Source organism: Mesoplodon densirostris, chromosome 2 (assembly GCF_025265405.1).
Source record: "Mesoplodon densirostris isolate mMesDen1 chromosome 2, mMesDen1 primary haplotype, whole genome shotgun sequence".
Lineage (NCBI taxonomy): Eukaryota > Metazoa > Chordata > Mammalia > Artiodactyla > Ziphiidae > Mesoplodon > Mesoplodon densirostris.
The window spans coordinates 169,138,247-169,159,711 of NC_082662.1; the positions used below are offsets into that span (position 1 = coordinate 169,138,247).

General features: G+C 37.4%; 1 protein-coding gene across 4 annotated transcripts in view; it reads right to left on the reverse strand.

The window, feature by feature from the left end:
• AHCTF1 (AT-hook containing transcription factor 1) overlaps positions 1-21,465 on the reverse strand; it is a 91,913-nt gene that overhangs the window by 64,947 nt on the left and 5,501 nt on the right. For all 4 annotated transcript variants that reach the window (XM_060091327.1, XM_060091326.1, XM_060091323.1 and 1 more), the window contains exons 2-4: positions 6,565-6,689; positions 4,456-4,709; positions 826-1,006 (exon numbers count right to left, since the gene is read on the reverse strand). In XM_060091327.1, coding sequence (XP_059947310.1) covers positions 826-1,006; positions 4,456-4,709; positions 6,565-6,682 — 553 coding nt within the window. In that variant the 5' untranslated portion in view covers positions 6,683-6,689. The remainder of the gene's footprint in view (positions 1-825; positions 1,007-4,455; positions 4,710-6,564; positions 6,690-21,465) is intronic.

A 21,465-nucleotide genomic window follows, 5' to 3' on the forward strand; every position in this document is an offset into this window, starting at 1 on the left:
CCCACAGCATGTGGGATCTTAGTTTCCTGACCAGGGATCAAACCCGAGTCCCCTGCATTGTAAGACGGATTCTCTACCACTGAACCACCAGAAGTCCCAACAGGACTATTTTAAAAATCAAGAAGGTCCTCAAGGAATAATCCTTTCCTGAAACTTTATTGGTAATACACACATTTTTAGAAGTTTTTAGGTTAGCTCTCCTCCCTACATAAACCAATCAAGTAAGAGTCTCATAAATCACAAATATAACAAAACAAAAAACACTTGAGGAGTAGATTTATAAATATATGCATTAGTGTTAAAGGGGGAAAATTATCTCTCTTCACTTAAGTAGCTTTAGTTCTATTTTAGGATGTTATTTTGTGAGGGAAGACTTTTAAATTACTGTTATTTATTGCTTTATTTCTATCTTGGGCTTACTGTAGGAACATAAGCAGTATGCCAAAAACACTATGTTAGATCCTACATAGTTGGATAATTTTATACTGTCTGATAAGGATCAAGATTTTATACCTTTCAGCCCTTCTTCTGGCATTTACTTAATAACTTGAATATGTTATTCAAGTGTATATCTGGAAACATATCCCTATCTCTTTCAAGATCTAGTCTATAAACACTTCATCAATAAAATAGAATAACTCATGCAAAAAAATCTCCATAGTGCCCAAAACAATAAAATACGAGCAAACAATTTTTTTTAAAAAGATACTTAAAGAAGTTTCTATATAACATCTTTTGACTATTTAAAAAAAAAATCAATCCATTGCATCAGAATACTTAGGTGCTTAATTTCTGGTTTCAAGCAAAGAATGACTAATTAATTACCTGATGCCTCTACTTCATTCTGATTGCACGACAAGTCATCCAAACACAGGTCAATAAGAAGGATCTGTCCAACATCAGTTACCACAACTGCCACACCAAAAAGCCATCGCAGACTTGGGTGTAAATGCTGAGTACTTGCGCTGGCTCCTCCATGATTAATTATAGGTTCAATAGCTGTAACCTAGAAAGCAGAATATATCATTTGCTTTTCTTATACAAAGTGAGAAAACACAAGAAATTTTGAGGTTAAAGTAGGTTATTAGTTATACAGATGTTAACATTTTCCAATACAGAATCATAAATCTGCATTTGATACTTGCCAATCTGAATAACATAATGAAATGTTCAGATATAACAAGAATTACATGATGCAGTTAGAATAATAACCGGTGTTTATCAAGACTTTATTATATTCCAGGCATTATGCTAATCAATTCATAATAACCCTTTGATATCAGACTACATATAATTATCCCTGTTTAAAGATGAAACACCCTGAGGCTTAGAATAGCTGAGTTATTCAAGTCACAGTCATTAAGTATAAAACTGAAACCTAGATTTTTCTCACTTTAAAACTCTTAACCAGCTACTGTATAAGTATATAGCCTCTTCTCTAAGGAACACTAAAAATAAATCATTGCAGAAAAATTTACTGTTTACACTTTTTAAAAAAGGTCCTTTTTATGCGCTAAAGCCTGAAGAGGTCTAACTTTCTTTAAAAGGGCTACATTATAATGGACTTCACACAAAGCTTTGGCAGTAACTGGATCACTGACATTTAACAAGGACTGAAATTACTTAAAATCATAGCTAGCTACATTAATGTAGCTACATTATGGAGTTGTATTTTTCCTCTTCATCTCATGAGTCAAATTTTAAATGTCTGTACCTAATAGTCTGTATTTTAGCTTACACTTAGCTTTCCTTCTGTTTCTTATTAATTCACGAAAATTAACTGGGTATGATATTTGATAATTAAGTATTTGGTGATTTCTACTATAATACTGATGAATATCCTAGAAAGAAAAGAGGCAATTTGCTATCAATGGTTTATGTGTTAATGTAAGGTTAAAGTTTGTTTCAGGCTGTAATTTATTATTACAGACAAAACCCTGGCTTTCTCAATATTTCATTAGTACACAAAACATTCCTTAGTGTTTCTAACTCTGAAAGCTGTAATTTCAGGGATTGTCTTCCTTTTCTAACTTATGTAACGTCTATAAATACTAAAGCATGTTCTCTTTAATTCCTTCAGTGAAGGGTAAGGGATCTGTTTGCATTCCTCATATAAATACTATACATGAAGTTATTGACAATGCTACCTTAATTAATTTTAAAGTGAGGCAGTTAAAAGCAAATTTAAGAGGGGATACTGTGCCCTAGTCAAAAAAGGGCTAGTTGACGGAACTCCTTTTGAAGGTATCTATCACTCCTCTCCCAATCTTTTCCTTCCCCTATATTGCATGTGATATCAACCATTCATCCAATTAAGCAACCAATAATTTATCTAATTCTTATTCCTTCTCAATTACTCTTACCCAAATGATCAACAAGTCCTGTCCATGTCACCTCTGGAATCTACTTTGAATCTGTCCCATCTTCTCCATTTCTTATGTCACTTCCTCGGTTCAGTCCATCATCCTTATTTACCTGAACTACCCCAACCAAATAGCTTTTTACACTACAATTCCACTTTATATTTAAAATGATTTCACCACAGATTTTAAGAGGAGGCCCCTAACTGCAAATAAGGCCATTCACAATCTCCATCCTCACCATTTCTGGCACCCACTTCCTCCTTCCCTTCTCTCCCGCCATTCTAAATAAGACTAGTTTTCCAAATGTTCCATACTCTGACTTTTTACACGTTGGTCTCTTTGCCTAAAATTTCCAACCTTTTTGAACAGAAATCATCCAGGTGTTCTCCATGTTCCAAGTGCTAAAATTATCAAAGCACTTATTATATTTATGCTATCATCCTATAATCTGTCTTCTCCCACTAGACTACAAGCCTTTTTGGACAGCATGGACCAAGTTCAATTCATCTACTTACCCCCAAAATCTAGCACATAGTTTGATTTACAGTAAGCACTCAATAAATTGCCAAATAATTCTGTCTTTAAAATCACCATCACTGGCAAGTACATATAAGATACCAGGCTATAAATTACTTCAGACCCCACATTAGCCCACTGGGTTGGTTTCCTCACTATAAAAACATTATTATTTTGTCATTAAGCTCCTTTTTAACTTTAAAAATTCTATTCTATGACGATATACGTTACATACATACCTACATATACTTTTGTGTGTAAAGTGCATACTTCTTTCACACTGTTAGAAAAAGAATTCTACTCTTCCATGATTTTTGTCTTTGTGTGTATTTGTAAGTGTATACATCTTCTCACCATGTAAAAAGAGCAGTAATAAATCTGCTGAAGAAACAACCTGAATTCAAAGAACTTCTATAATTACTACTGGATAAGATGCCTGGCATATCAAGGCATACGTATGTTAGAATTAATAAATGGTGAATATAAATGAACTCACTATTTAAATATATTATTCACATCTTAAATGGTAATAAAGACATATTCTACATATTGCTTCAAGGTTACAGTCTCAAATTAAAAGAGAAAAACAGAGGCAAGGAAAAAATAGTAATGAATATAATATTTTTATAAACTTTTGGTGTCCTCATAAAAACACACCTGGATGTAAGAACAAAACTCAGATGATACTTTTCATATAAAACATCAAAACACTACATGTCATCACCATTTTTACTCTGTAATTTTCTAACCAAGAATAAGGAAGTTATATTTTAATTTTTTTTAAATTTCATTGATTTATGTTGTTAATTTCTTCTGTACAGCAAAGTAACTCAGGTATACATATACATAGATATATATTCTTTATATATATACACATATTTTCTTTTCTATTATGGCTTGTCACAGGATATTGAATACAGTTCCCTGTGCTATACGGCAGGACCCTGTCGTTTATCCATCCTGTACATAATAGCTTCCCTCTGTGAATATCAAGCTCCCATCCCTTCCCTCCCCTACCCACCCCCACCCCCACCCCACCTACGGCAACCACAGTCTGTTCTATCTCTGAGTCTGTTTTTGTTTCATAGATATGTTGATTTGTACCATATTTTAGACTCCATATATAAGTGATATCATATGTGGAGTCTGAAATATGGTACACTAAAATATTTTAGAGTCTAAATATTAGACTTTCTAATATTTCTGACTTACTCTGCTTCGTATGATAATCTCTAGGTCCATCCGTGTTGCTGCAAATGGCATTACTTCATTCTTTTTGATGGCTGAGTAATATTCCATTGTGTGTGTGTGTATACATATACATACACACACACAGACACACACACACATATCTTTGTCCAAAGAAAGTTTTATTTTAAATGTTATGTTGCTTTGATAATATATTTTTAACCTCTTTATTTTAAACTTTTTAATGAAAAGCAACAAACTTCCATAAAAGTAATCTAATTACAAATGTATATAGCTCAATGAATTTTCACAAAGTGAACACACCCATGTAACCAGCAGGGGTTCGGTTTTGAAAGCAGAATGTCCACATATCTTAAGCAGTACCTACCCTTCCAGGAAGAACAACTGCTTTAACCACTCTTGATAAACCAAGGTCATAAAGACAGAGAACACTCCCTTCCGCTTCTTCCAATCCAATTAACAATCCAGTTCTCTTCAGCCAAGAGAATTCCTTCACAGCTAGGACTATAGGAGGCTGTTCATTCACTCCACTGAATCTATATGCAGACAACCGCTCTCCTGTTAGAGAGTTTACTACCTCAAGTTGCGGACCACAAGCCAAGCAAGCAAGTCCATTTTTCCCTAGAAGAAAAAAAACAAAAATGTTGCTTATTTTAATCTTGTATATATACAACAAAACTAAATAGCAGTTAGCTCTTTTACATATATAATATACAGCTCATCATCTCCAAACTAAAATCTAAGCATTTACAGAACAGAGTGGTCCTCTAATTAGTAAAATAAATTGAACAACTACTAATGCAATAATAATAAAGTAACCATTCAGTAAAGGTACCATGTTATATGCTTAAATACATTATCTCACTTACTCCTTGTTACACCTCAATACAGAAATAAGGCAACTAAACTTTCATACAACTGTATGAATGAATGACTTGCCCAAACACCACATGGCTATGAATACCAGAGCCAGAAGTGGATCGCAAGTCTGTTTAACTCCCAATCTCATATTTTTACTACATTATACCTTAAGAGTTAAAGTGGGTGTTATGGGAGTTATAAAAGTGTAACTCATGATTCTGTCACTGAAGAGTTCAAAATCTGAGAAGACGAGACATAACCAGTAAAATAACAGGAAATATCAGAAGCCCTTCTTGGCCCCTGACTAGTCATGTCTGGATTTTATTCTTCATGCAATCTAAAGTAACTGGAGGGTTTTAAGCAGGACAGTGACAATCTGATTTACATTTTTAAATGTCAGTCCAGATGCTAAGCAGAGAATGGACAATAAGGTGGGACCAGAGCAGAAGTAGGGAGATGGTACCCTATGCTTGGTTGGTGGCCATGAATAGAGAAAAGTGGATTGACTGGAGATTCATCTCAGAGGCAGAACTAAAAGGATTTACTTGCTGATGAATAATATATAGGGAGGTGAGTAACACAGAAAAATCAAGAACTAGACCCTGAATTTTCCCTTGAACAGCTAGATGAATGATGTTCATTTTTACTACTAAATTTGTGATGTCTACCATGCATCCAAATAGATAGCTGTATATACTAGGATTATAGCTGAGAGAGGCTAAGGAGTTTTAAAAAAAAATAGCATGGCACAGTGGGGACCAAGAACGCATGGGTTGAAAGCTCATTTTTGCCACTTGCTTTCTTTGTAACTGGGACCAAGTTACTTAACCTATTTGATTCTCAGTTACACAGAATAGTGCCTAATTAGAGAAACCTAGTAGTTACCTCAATGAAAAGTTGTTACAGTACCTAGTATGTAAGAGTAGTACTGTTATTACCTTCAATATTCAAGAGAATAGCACTATAAATAGCTAAATTACTGATCTATATGTTTTCTTGTCTTCCTACTAGGCAGGATGGCTATAAAATTCACTTTCAGAAAAGTTTTCTGCAACATATTTCACTAGACTGAAATCCATAATTTAATGGCTTCTGTGGTCTAATTCTCTGCTGTATTATATAATGTAAAACATCATTATTATTAAGATCTTGTTCAGATTAATAGAATTAAGAAATAAGACTTTCAGAATATATTGTATCACTTAGGGCACTACAATCAGGTTTTTCTACTCATAAGACTGTTCAGGTTCTAATCTAAACTCATCACCGATAAAACTTACTAAAGGAAAACCAGCCATGTATCATTTCTACTTTCCAAATGCAGATACTCAATACTAAGAGATATAAAATATATGCTATTGCAAAAAGGAAAAATGAACTATAATACCCCAGGAGATTCAATGAAAATGTGCTCAAGTAGGTAGAAATTAATACATATGTAGTTGTAGATGTAATATACTTATATAAGACCACTCTAAGCAGGTTCTGCTTTTTTTTCTTCCACACTAAAGGAACTGCAATATATGCTTAATATTATTTATCTTAATATATGCTTATTATTAATCTTATTAAATTTAGCAATAATGTTGCTAAATTTTCAGCAACATTATTTTACCTGCAGCAAACTTTCCACGAAGCACAGATTCTAATGTTATTTCATCTTCTCCAAGGGCTTGGATAGTCACTTCTGGGAATTGTGCTGCTACAGTCACTTGTGCTGTTAGGTCTCGCATACTTCCACTGCAAGTATTTTTTAAAGTAAGATTATTATGATATATTTGTACTATAAGACACTTGATTATCTCTAACCAAGGGGAAAGGGAAAAAAGAAAAGAAAAAGAAGAAGCTACCATACAAAAGTAAATAAACTGAAACTAAAATCTGATTATGAACTACACATTATGTGCTTTGGGTCTGAGACATTCTCTCCTAAGAAAGTATTTCCCAAACAGCCTTAGGAGGGTAAAGATTCATTAAGCCAGATGTCCTAAGGACATACATGAGTGCCTACATTCTTCGAAGACTGTGTTCAATGCAATTAATCTTATTGTTCCATTTACTCTCAAGGAACATTTCACACACAAAACAGGAAAAATTGCTATTATTTTAGAAAAGTTACCACTACAGTAAAAGAGGAGAAAGTCCATGAAAAATGTCCAAATCCACAGAAACCTCAGGAATTGAGTTTGGCACATGTCTTTAACCGCACAGAAAAAAAAATCTAAAATTATCTTTCATTTACAATGTATAGAACAGTAGATTTCCTAAATGACTCTTCCATTGTAAACAATGAAAAATGACGGCTGAAATATAAAAGTATCTTCTTGAAAGATTATGGAGTTGGCAAAGCCAAAAGTGTAAACAGTAGGAATTCTAGAAAATATATAAGCTGGCTTGGGTCTTGACGGTTAGCTACTAAATCCAGTTCTGGTGACCCTGATCTTGTTTTGAGCATCCTGAGGTCCACAGAGGCTGAAGAAAAAGCTTAGGGCTAACCCCCCCAACCCCCATTAAACTCCATAGGGCTATATCATCAGCATAAAGGTGAATGAGACAAACACCCTCTGTGCAGGACTGCTAGCAATAAAGCTGTTCATTTTGACCATGGTTGAAAGTTTCTATACAGAAAAAGAAAACTTCCCTTCATACAAATTAGTGGCCAGAATTCAAGCTATGGTACCAGAAAATACTCAGGCGAAGAATATTATAAAGTAGTCTCAGGTTGGTAATGCTCCAAGCAACCCACAGAAGCCACCAAATATTTGAACTGAACTCTCTAGAATCTCAAAGAGTTTTCAAAGATGAAGTTCCAAAGAAAATGAGCTTACGATCAAAATAACAAAACTTTAACAAGGACATCAGGATCAACAGCCAGCAGAATCAGGCTATCAAAGACTTCATTCAGATACTGAAAAGATCAGAGAACAGAAAATATGTTTAATAGGTTTAAAGAAATCAAAGATTTAGTTTGCTAATGAGGAATAAACTTTATAATGAAAATTGGTCAAGTAGATTTGGGGGGGGGGGAAAAGAACTTCTGGAATGAAAAAATGAAGTAAAATTTAGAACTCAATGGGGACAAAAACCTCAAAGGAGCAATGAGAATGTAGCAGCTACAGTGCAACAATATGAACAAACATCAGAGTATATTATTAAACAAAAGTAGAGAAAATACATGCAGAATTACATTTATATAAAGTTTAAAAGGCTACAAAACTAAAAAAAAATATTGCCTAAGAATACAAACACATGTAGCAATAGTATGAATAACACAAAGGAAACCATAAACACTAAGTCCACAATAGTAGTTACCTATGAGAGGAGAGAAAGGGGAATGGAATGGAGAAGAATACACAAGGGACTCCAGGTAACGGTAATTTTCTTTTTCTAAAACTTGGTAGCAAGTACATAGGTATTCTTTGCATCACTGTTCTTCATAAGTAGGTACAAAAGAATATTTGTAAGTTAAGTCAATAAAAACAAACTCAAAAGATAAGAAAAGCAGTGGAGAGAGAAAATGTAGCACAGAAAGACAAAGAGATAAGTAGTTAAAAGTTACAGACAATACAGGGAGAAAATCTAACATATGTTTATTCAGAATCCCCCAAAATATAACATGAATGGCAAGGAGGAGGCAATATTCTAAAAGATATTTCCCAGATTTGTAGAGACAAACTAATTCTCTGAAATCAGGAAGACCAGTGAATCCTAGGTCAAATAAAAAGAAATGACTTTTCAACAAAAGTGGAAGTCAGAAGTCTGGAATATCTTCAAAATTCTAAGCAAAAATAGTTCTCAACATATAGTTTATATATCACTGAAATTATCCCCGAAAACAAATATGAAAACACATTTTTGGACAAAAACTGAGTTTAGCACAAACAGATCCTCCCTTAAAGGGAATTCTAAAAGAAGGCTTCAGGTAGAATAATGATCAGACACAACTTCTGAGACACAAAAAGAATGGTGTGTCAAAGTACTGGTAAATAAATGGAAAAACCTAAAATATGGACAACATAACAGCAACAATAATAATGGCCAAGGGCCTCCCTGGTGGCGCAAGTGGTTGAGAGTCCGCCTGCCGATGCAGGGGATACGGGTTCGTGCCCCGGTCTGGGAGGATCCCATATGCCGCGGAGCGGCTGGGCCCGTGAGCCACGGCCGCTGAGCCTGCGCGTCCGGAGCCTGCGCGTCCGGAGCCTGTGCTCCGCAACGGGGGAGGCCACAACAGTGAGAGGCCCGCATACCGCAAAAAAATAAAAAAATAAAAAATAAATAATGGCCAAGTACTGGATTTAAATAAAGCATCTGTAATCCTCTTCTTGTCTTGAGAATGAAGAGACATTTGACTTATTTTAGACTTTGTTACATATCCAAGTTGAAAACATATATAGGAAGAGGCATACACAAGAACGTATATATTAGTAGAAAGTTTCCTTAATAGCAAAATACTAAAAATAACCAAACAAAATAAAGAGAAATTTGCTTTATCAGATTATAAAAACATACTATTATTCAATACATTATAATAATTAAAACTGTAATAATAATATGCTAGTAATGGACAAATAGATCAATGAAACAGATAATTTAAACACAGAACCACAGAAATTTAATAGATGATATAAGCATATCTGGGTATTTCAAATCAGAGCAGAAGTATGGACTATTCAATTAATGTTACCAGTACAATTTGTTCCAGCAGAGAAGTTACACAAAGGTAGAGCAAGGTTATACACATTACCCACACACATACTACACACTCCTCCCCTAATATCTAGAAAATGAATAAAAGTATATGTGTGTGTGTGTACATCATGAAACAATACAGAAGAAAGAAGGTGAGTTCAAAAAATCCATAGAATTCTAATATCCTTCAGTTTGGAAAGAAGTAAACTAAAAGGGTGAATAGATAACCCTAGGAAAATTCCAGGTCTACAAGCCTCTCATTACATACTACATACCATTGAACCTCATCAGAGGGCCATCTTCCAAGGCACTGTGCTGCTTTATTGGGAGAAAGGCATTAACATCCAAAGGAGTCTCCCTGGCAGGAGAGTGATACCAAGTACAAGTCATTTTACTAGGTACATGGTTCCCCAGCAGGGACTACCTACAATTGTAACACTCAGCCCAAGCCATTCTCAGAAAATAAAATCAATACTATCAAACTGAAACCTATGGCAAAACAATAGTTAACAGCCACTCTTAACAGATCTTTCTTTAAAAAAAAAAAAAAAAACACTTATTTTTTTTTTTTTTTTGCAGTACGCGGGCCTCTCACTGTTGTGGCCTCTCCCATCGCAGAGCACAGGCTCCAGACGTGCAGGCTCAGTGGCCATGGCTCACGGGCCCAGCCGCTCCACGGCATGTGGGATCTTCCCGGACCGGGACATGAACCCGTGAGCCACCAGGGAAGCCCCAAACACCACTTTTATAAAGAAATGACTGATGTGTTAAAAGGTGGTGCAGTGGTTGAGAGTCTGTCTGCCGATGCAGGGGACACTCTTGCAGAAACATAAACCCCAAAAGCCTTTTTGGAAGATCATTTCCCAGGCCCTAATTTTATGCAGACTAATCTTTTGACTTGGTAATTCTAGAATTTTTATTTCCTACAGGTAAAAACTTGTATCCTTTACCTCATCATCATATCATCACACCAGATCATCAGGAGAAAGAGATCCCTGCTACTCCATGGCTTCAAATACTGTATGACAGCAACACCATATTCTTTCCAAAGTAACAGACACTACTAACCATTCCCTATGTGGATGCTTCCACTGCACCTCAAATTCAACATTTCCAAAATGAAACAATCTTTCTCCCTCCTCTCTACAGATTTGTTCCTTTTCTTCTGTTTCTTCTCTCAGTTACTGATTCCATCACCTACCCAGAAACTTTGAGGACTTGGTTATAACAATGATTCTCAAAAAAAAAATTTCCTTGCCCGGGTTAAGTTACAATTCTATTTGTTCCTGATGAACCTGGTACTTCCCCTATCAAGGATGGTACTTATCGCACTCTATAATTTCCTCTTTGTATACCCAACTACAAAGTTCTTAGGGGACAGATTAGATCTTACTTATTTTAATCCAAGTAGTTTCCACACTGGAGGGGGCAAAGAATATTGGTTGACTACATGAATAAATGGTTTCCTTTTCCTCCCCTTACCCTGCAATACAAGTGGTTACCAAAAACTGCCCATTTTACCAAAAAAAAAACAAAAACAAAACAAAAAAAACAAACCTCTGCCTTCTAGTCCATTATTTCTCTTCCTAGTGACTCAGCCTTTATCAAAAACTAGACTAATGGTCTTTTGATCTCCAGTCTCCTGTTCTTTCTGGTCATTTTATAATTGGCAAGTACTTATTCTCACTACCAATTTATGTGAAAAGAAAAACTAGATTTGAAAAGGTTACTCAAAAACATGAGTTATAATTTTCTGTCCAGGCTATGAATGCTATTTTCTGGACAAAAATCTGATTGACTACCTCAAAAAACATGTATGTCACCATTAACTCAAAAAAAGTTGTGTTTGAGACTTCCTAGTTAAAGTTTTTTTTTTATCCAAAACAGATCTAAAAGTATAATCAAATATAAAGTAATTAGATTATTACTGTAACATATAGTCAGTGAGAAGTAATGACCATTAGCCTCTTATAATTATATTAATATCTTATATATACATGACGGTCCTAGGCTCAAGCTTTAGATGCTGAAAGCATCATGTTTTCATAAAGTGATTGTATCCCTCTCCTCCTAAGTATTTTAGTACCAAAGAAAATTTTACACAAATTTAGGTAGGAAAGGCCACAATCACATTGTTATTATGTTGGTTTCACCTCTGATGGCCTTCTCTAGTCTTGATTTTAAAAAAGTGTAATGGTAAATTGAAGTTGACACATTTTTCCTATTAAACTTAAAACCCAAATAATTTCTCTAAAGCTAAAACCTCCAAAATTCCGTATACTTTGGGTGGCTTTTCCCAAAGTATAGTCACTGGAGTATTCACGGACATTAGGCAAAAAAGTTCCATGATCAATGCCATTCAATCAAGATCACCCCAACAGAATTACGAGATGACTTCCACAAAGTGATTCTAAAATTCATCTGAAAGGTGCACAATAATCAATTTTTTGAAAAAGAAATATAATAAATGTTCCATTTCTCAGGCTGGATGTGTTTTCTGTTATGCTCTTTTTAATGTAAAACAAAGATCACGACGTGGAAGTAGTGGCTCAAACAGTCACAATATTTAAAAAGGGAATTGTCATTTCCATTCCAAATATATTCTCCCACCTAAAAAAAAGAACCGGAATATGTGAAAACAAGTTGTTCAGACACCAGACAATAGGTAGCACAGGACAGTGGTCCCTAAGAAAAGAAAAACAAGATGACTTCCGGGACTGTCCCAGGTTACAGTGTATAGCGTGTATCCAGGACACAGAGCAGAGAGAGGGAACCCACATAGAGCCCAAGGGTTGCCTTGAGTTGAGAAGACAGGGTTGAGAATTCCAAAGGTAGCTAGAATTCTAAGGACACAGTACAAAGGGTCATAAACAAAGAGTTCCAGAGATTTGCAGTGGGTTCTCTTGAATCTTCACATGGTTAATATAAGCATGTAAGGAAAATACCAGAGGCCAAGAAATAAATCATTGGAAAAGCAGAGGAGAAACAATCCCCAAAGTGTATGCACGACCAGGTATAGCTCCAGAGTGAAAAAAAGCCTAATACATGGGCAATGAGTAGAATACTCAGAAAGATACTGACTGCTTCAGTAGTGGGGAGAAAAATTAGCCCTTGTCTAAAGGCTGCTCTGGTCTAAAGCTCAAAAAGCAAGCCTCAAAAGAATCAAACTGGGGCTTCCCTGGTGGCGCAGTGGTTGAGAGTCCGCCTGCCGATGCAGGGGACGCGGGTTCGTGGCCCGATCCCGGAAGATCCCACATGCCGCGGAGCGGCTGGGCCCGCGAGCCATGGCCGCGGAGCCTGTGTGTCCGGAGCCTGTGCTCCGCAACGGGAGAGGCCACAGCAGTGAGAGGCCCGCGTACAGCAAAAAAAAAAAAAAAAAAAAAAAAGAATCAAACTGTTTCCAAGAAACTTAGCTGCATCCCAAAAGAAAGCTCAAGAATATATAAATGATTGTAAAAACATTCAGTACTCCAGAAAGTAAAATTCACAATATCTGGCATCCAATCAAAAATTGTCAGGCACGCAAAAAGCAGGAAAATATGACCCATAGTAAGGGAGAAAAACAACAACAAATAGAAACGGACCTAGAAATCACACAGAAGTTAGAATTATTAGATGAGAACAGTAAATCAGTTATTCTAGCTATAGCCCCTAAGTCCAACAAGATAGAGGAAAGTATGAACATGTTAAGGAAAGACTTGGAAGATATAAAAAAAGTCTAAATTAAATGTCCAGAGATGAGATATACATTGGATGGGATTAACAGATCAGACACAGAAAATATTAGTTACTTAAACACCCACAATAGGAACTATCTAAATAAAATGAAGCACAGAAAGAAAGGCTGGGGTGAGGAGCAAAAGAAGAGAGCATCACTGAGCTATGAGGCAACCTCAAGTGACCAATATGTCTAATAGGAATCTCCAAAAGGAGAGGACAGAAACATCTGGAAAACTAATGGCCAAATTATTCCTAAATTTGATGAAAACTACTAACTCATAAATCAAAAAGGTCAGTAAACTTCAAGCATGAGAAACATGAACAAACTCCACCAAAATATTAATACATCCTAATCAAGGGACAAAGAGAAAATCTTAAAGTAGCACACTGCAGAGCAACAAAGAATTACAAGAGACATCCCACTGAAAACAACGCAAGCCAGAAAAGTGGAACAATGTATTTTAAGTTCTGAAAGAAAGCAAGCTGTCAACCTATAATTCTATATCCAGTGAAAATATCTTTTTAAAATGAAGGCAGGGCTTCCCTGGTGGTATAGTTGTTAAGAATCCACCTGCCAATGCAGGGGACACAGGTTCGAGCCCTGGTCCGGGAAGAACCCACATGCCACGGAACAACTAAGCCCATGTGCCACAACTACTGAGCCTGCGAGACACAACTACTGAGCCTGCGTGCCACAACTACTGAAGCCCATGTGCCTAGAGCCCATGCTCTGCAACAAGAGAAGCCACAACGAGTAGCCCACACACCGCAACGAAGAGTAGCTCCCACTCGCCGCAACTAGAGAAAGCCCGTGTGCGGCAACGAAGACCCAACGCAGCCAAAAAATAAGTATTTTAAAAAATAAATTTAAAAAAATGAAGGCAAAAGAAAGACGCTTCAGACACAGAAGAACTGAAAAGACAGTCACCAGCAGATCTGCACTACAAGGAATGTTTAAGAATTCCTTCAGGCAGAAGCAAAATGATACCAGATGGATATCTGGATCTATGTAAAAGAATACAGACCTCCAAAAAAGGTCAAAACACTTTTTTTTTCTTATTCTTAATCTCTTTAAAAGACAATTGTCTATTCAAAGCAAAAGTGACAGCAATATATTGAGGAGTTTATAACATATTTACAAGGAAAACAAATGACACAATGGCACAAAGGCCTACAGAGGAGAAATAGAAGCATATTGTTACAAGGTTCTTACACTATACACGAAATGCTATGTTGTTTGAAAATAGACTACAGTAATTTAAAGGTGTACACTAGAAACCTTAAAATAAACACCACACACACAGATATAATAAAACAATGAAAGATAAAATATCAACATAAAAAAAGTTAATCCAAAAAATGGGATAAAAAGAAAGAACAAATGGGAAAAGAATCTGAAAAAGAATAGGTACATGTATACGTATAATTGAATCACTTTGCTGTACACCTGAAACTCATACAACATTGTTAATCAACTACACACCAATATAAAATAAAAAACCTTAAAAAGAACAAGTGGGACAAATAAAAAAATTGGAAGATGGTAGATTGAAACCTAACCATATTACATCACTAATTACATTAACAAAATGACTTTAACATTCTAATTAAAAAGCAAAGATCAGTCAGACTGGATAAAAAAGCAAGACAAAGTTTAAATAAAAAGCTTAGATAGGTTAAAAGTAAAATAATGGAGGACTTCCGGGTAAGATGGCGGAAGAGTAAGACGCGGAGATCACCTTCCTCCCCACAGATACACCAGAAATACAGCTACACGTGGAACAACTCCTACAGAACACCTTCTGAACGCTGGCAGAAGACCCCAGACCTCCCAAAAGGCAAGAAACTCCCCACATACCTGGGTAGGGCAAAGCAGAGAGATTCCCGCACAGAGGAGCGGTGCCGAGCGGCACTCACCAGCCCGAGAGGCTTGTCTGCTCCCCCACCGGGGCGGGCGGCGCTGGAGCTGAGGCTCGGGCTTCGGTCAGAGCGCAGGGAGAGGACTGGGGCTGGCGGCGAGAACTCAGCCTGAAGGGGGCTAATGTGCCACAGCTAGCCGGGAGGGAGTCCGGAAAAACTCTGGAGCTGCCGAAGAGGCAGGAGACTTTTTCTTCCCTCTTGGTTTCCTGGTGCGCGAGGAGAGGGGATTAAGAGCGCCACGTAAAGGAGCTCCAGAGACGGGCGCGAGTCGCGGCTGAAATCGCGGAGCCCAGAGACGGGCGTGGGACGCTGGGGCTGCTGCTGCCGCCGCCAAGAAGCCTGTGTGCGAGCGCAGGTCACTGTCCACACCGCCCTTCCGGGAGCCTGTGCAGCCTGCCACTGCAGGGGTCCCGGGATCCAGGGGCGGCTTCCCTGGGAGAACGCACGGCACGCCTCGGGCTGGTGCAACGTCACGCCAACCTCTGCCGCTGCAGGCTCGCCCCGCACTCCGTGCCCCTCCCTCCCGCCCGGCCTGAGTGAGCCAGAGTCCCCGAAGAGGCTGCTCCTTTAACCCTGTCCTGTCTGAGCGAGGAACAGACGCCCTCCGGCGACCTACACGCAGAGGCGGGGCCAAATCCAAAGCTGAGACCCAGGAGCTGTGAGAACAAAGAAGAGAAAGGGAAACCTCTCCCAGCAGCCTCAGAAGCAGCGGATTAAAGCTCCACAATCAACTCCATGTACCCTGCATCTGTGGAATACATGAATAGACAACAAATCATCCCATGAGTAGCCAGGAGTCAGTGCTGTGCCTCTGAGGTGGGAGAGCCAACTTCAGAACACTGGTCCACAAGAGACCTCCCAGCTCCACATAATATCAAACGGCGAAAATCTTCCAGAGATCTCCATCTCAACAACAGCACCCAGCTTCACTCAACGACCAGCAAGCTACAGTGCTGGACACCCTATGCCAAACAACTAGCAAGACAGGAACACAACGCCACCCATTAGCAGAGAGGCTGCCTCAATTCATAAAAAGTCCGCAAACACCCCAAAACACACCACCAGACGTGGACCTGCCCACCAGAAAGACAAGATCCAGCCTCATCCACCAGAACACAGGCACTAGTCCCCTCCACCAAGAAGCCTACACAACCCACTAAACCAACCTTAGCCACAGGGGACAGACACCAAAAACAACGGGAACTACGAACCTGCAGCCTGCAAAAAGGAGACCCCAAACACAGTAACATAAGCAAAATGAGAAGACAGAAAAACACACAGCAGGAGAAGGAGCAAGATAAAAACCCACCAGACCTAACAAATGAAGAGGTAATAGGCAGTCTATCTGAAAAAGAATTCAGAATAATGATGGTAAAGATGATCCAAAATCTTGGAAATAGAATAGACAAAATGCAAGAAACAGTTAACAAGGACCTAGAAGAACTAAAGACGAATCAAGCATCGATTAAAAACACAATAAATGAAATAAAAAATACTCTAGAAGGGATCAATAGCAGAATAACTGAGGCAGAAGAACGGATAAGTGAGGTGGAAGATAAAATAGTGGAAATAACTGCTGCACAGCAAAATAAAGAAAAAAGAATGAAAAGAACAGAGGACAGTCTCAGAGACCTCTGGGACAACATTAAACGCACCAACATTCGAATTATAGGGGTTCCAGAAGAAGAAGAGAAAAAGAAAGGGACTGAGAAAATATTTGAAGAGATTATAGTTGAAAACTTCCCTAATATGGGAAAGGAAATAGTTAATCAAGTCCAGGAGGCACAGAGAGTCCCATACAGAATAAATCCAAGGAGAAATACACCAAGACACATATTAATCAAACTGTCAAAAATTAAACACAAAGAAATCATATTAAAAGCAGCAAGGCAAAAACAACAAATAACACACAAGGGAATCCCCATCAGGATAACAGCTGATCTCTCAGCAGAAACTCTACAAGCCAGAAGGGAGTGGCAGGACATACTTAAAGTGATGAAGGAGAAAAACCTGCAACCAAGATTACTCTACCCAGCAAGGATCTCATTCAGATTTGATGGAGAAATTAAAACCTTTACGGACAAGCAAACGCTGAGAGAGTTCAGCACCACCAAACCAGCTTTACAACAAATGCTAAAGGAACTTCTCTAGGCAAGAAACACAACAGAAGGAAAAGAACTACAATAACGAACCCAAAACAATTAAGAAAATGGGAATAGGAACATACATATCAATAATTACCTTAAATGTAAATGGACTAAATGCTCCCACCAAAAGACACAGACTGGCTGAATGGATACAAAAACAAGACCCATATATATGCTGTCTACAAGAGACCCACTTCAGACCTAGAGACACATACAGACTGAAAGTAAGGGGATGGAAAAAGATATTCCATGCAAATGGAAACCAAAAGAAAGCTGGAGTAGCAATTCTCATATCAGACAAAATAGACTTTAAAATAAAGACTACTAGAAGAGACAAAGAAGGACACTACATAATGATCAAGGGATCAATCCAAGAAGAAGATATAACAATTGTAAATATTTATGCACCAAACATAGGAGCACCTCAATACATAAGGGAAATATTAACAGCCATAAAAGGAGAAATCGACAGTAACACAATCATAGTAGGGGACTTTAACACCCCACTTTCACCAATGGACAGGTCATCCAAAATGAAAATAAATAAGGAAACACAAGCTTTAAATGATACATTAAACAAGATGGACTTAATTGATATTTATAGGACATTCCATCCAAAAACAACAGAATACACATTTTTCTCAAGTGCTCATGGAACATTCTCCAGGATAGATCATATCTTGGGTCACAAATCAAGCCTTGGTAAATTTAAGAAAATTGAAATTGTATCAAGTATCTTTTCTGACCACAATGCTATGAGACTAGATATCAATTACAGGAAAAGAGCTGTAAAACATACAAACACATGGAGGCTAAACAATACACTACTTAATAACGAAGTGATCACTGAAGAAATCAAAGAGGAAATCAAAAAATACCTAGAAACAAATGACAATGGAGACACGACGACCCAAAACCTATGGGATGCAGCAAAAGCAGTTCTAAGAGGGAAGTTTATGGCAATACAATCCCACCTTAAGAAACAGGAAACATCTCGAATAAACAACCTAACCTTGCACCTAAAGCAATTAGAGAAAGAAGAACAAAAACATCCCAAAGTTAGCAGAAGGAAAGAAATCATAAAAATCAGATCAGAAATAAATGAAAAAGAAATGAAGGAAACGATAGCAAAGATCAATAAAACTAAAAGCTGGTTCTTTGAGAAGATAAACAAAATTGATAAACCATTAGCCAGACTCATCAAGAAAAAAAGGGAGAAGACTCAAATCAATAGAATTAGAAATGAAAAAGGAGAAGTAACAACTGACACTGCAGAAATACAAAAGATCATGAGAGATTACTATAAGCAACTCTATGCCAATAAAATGGACAACCTGGAAGAAATGGACAAATTATTAGAAATGCACAACCTGCCAAGACTGAATCAGGAAGAAATAGAAAATATGAACAGACCAATCACAAGCACTGAAATTGAAACTGTGATTAAAAATCTTCCAACAAACAAAAGCCCAGGACCAGATGGCTTCACAGGCGAATTCTATCAAGCATTTAGAGAAGAGCTAACACCTATCCTTCTCAAACTCTTCCAAAATATAGCAGAGGGAGGAACACTCCCAAACTCATTCTACGAGGCCACCATCACCTTGATACCAAAACCAGACAAGGATGTCACAAAGAAAGAAAACTACAGGCCAATATCACTGATGAACATAGATGCAAAAATCCTCAACAAAATACTAGCAAACAGAATCCAACAGCACATTAAAAGGATCATACACTATGATCAAGTGGGGTTTATTCCAGGAATGCAAGGATTCTTCAATATACGCAAATCAATCAATGTGATACACCATATTAACAAACTGAAGGAGAAAAACCATATGATCATCTCAATAGATGCAGAGAAAGCTTTTGACAAAATTCAACACCCATTTATGATAAAAACCCTGCAGAAAGTAGGCATAGAGGGAACTTTCCTCAACATAATAAAGGCCATATATGACAAACCCACAGCCAGCATCGTCCTCAATGGTGAAAAACTGAAACCATTTCCACTAAGATCAGGAACAAGACAAGGTTGCCCACTCTCACCACTCTTATTCAACATAGTTTTGGAAGTTTTAGCCACAGCAATCAGAGAAGAAAAGGAAATAAAAGGAATCCAAATGGGAAAAGAAGAAGTAAAGCTGTCACTGTTTGCAGATGACATGATACTATACATAGAGAATCCTAAAGATGCTACCAGAAAACTACTAGAGCTAATCAATGAATTTGGTAAAGTTGCAGGATACAAAATTAATGCACAGAAATCTCTGGCATTCCTATATACTAATGATGAAAAATCTGAAAGTGAAATCAAGGAAACACTCCCATTTACCATTGCAACAAAAAGAATAAAATATCTAGGAATAAACCTACCTAAGGAGACAAAAGACCTGTATGCAGAAAATTATAAGACACTGATGAAAGAAATTAAAGATGATACAAATAGATGGAGAGATGTACCATGTTCTTGGATTGGAAGAATCAACATTGTGAAAATGACTCTACTACACAAAGCAATCTACAGATTCAATGCAATACCTATCAAACTACCAATGACATTTTTCACAGAACTAGAACAAAAAATTTCACAATTTGTATGGAAACACAAAAGACCCCGAATAGCCAAAGCAATCTTGAGAACGAAAAACGGAGCTGGAGGAATCAGGCTCCCTGACTTCAGACTATACTACAAAGCTACAGTAATCAAGACAGTATGGTACTGGCACAAAAACAGAAAGATAGATCAATGGAACAGGATAGAAAGCCCAGAGATAAACCCACGGACATATGGTCACCTTATCTTTGATAAAGGAGGCAGGAATGTACAGTGGAGAAAGGACAGTCTCTTCAATAAGTGGTGCTGGGAAAACTGGACAGGGACATGTAAAAGTATGAGATTAGATCACTCCCTAACACCATACACAAAAATTAGCTCAAAATGGATTAAAGACCTAAATGTAAGGCCAGACACTATCAAACTCCTAGAGGAAAACATAGGCAGAACACTCTATGACATAAATCACAGCAAGATCCTTTTTGACCCACCTCCTAGAGAAATGGAAATAAAGACAAAAATAAACACATGGGACCTAATGAAACTTCAAAGCTTTTGCACAGCAAAGGAAACCATAAACAAGACGAAAAGACAACCCTCAGAATGGGAGAAAATATTTGCAAATGAAGCAACTGACAAAGGATTAATCTCCAAAATTTATAAGCAGCTCATGCAGCTCAATAGCAAAAAAACAAACAACCCAATCTAAAAATGGGCAGAAGACCTAAATAGACATTTCTCCACAGAAGATATACAGACAGCCAACAAACACATGAAAGGATGCTCAACATCTTTACTCATTAGAGAAATGCAAATCAAAACTACAATGAGATATCATCTCACACCAGTCAGAATGGCCATCATCAAAAAATCTAGAAACAGTAAATGCTGGAGAGGGTGTGGAAAAAAGGGAACACTCTTGCACTGCTGGTGGGAATGTGAATTGGTACAGCCACTATGGAGGACAGTATGGAGGTTCCTTAAAAAACTACAAATAGAACTACCATATGACCCAGCAATCCCACTACTGGGCATATACCCTGAGAAAACCATAATTCAAAAAGAGACATGTACCAAAATGTTCATAGCAGCCCTATTTACAATAGCCCGGAGATGGAAACAACCTAAGTGTCCTTCATCGGATGAATGGGTAAAGAAGATGTGGCACATATATACAATGGAATATTACTCAGCCATAAAAAGAAATGAAATTGAGCTATTTGTAATGAGGTGGATGGACCTAGAGTCTGTCATACAGAGTGAAGTAAGTCAGAAAGAGAAAGACAAATACTGTATGCTGACACATATATATGGAATTTAAGAAAAAAATGTCATCAAGAACATAGGGGTAAGACAGGAATAAAGACACAGACCTACTAGAGCATGGACTTGAGGATATGGGGAGGGGGAAGGGTAAGCTGTGACAAAGTGAAAGAGCGGCATGGACATAGATACACTACCAAACGTAAGGTAGATAGCT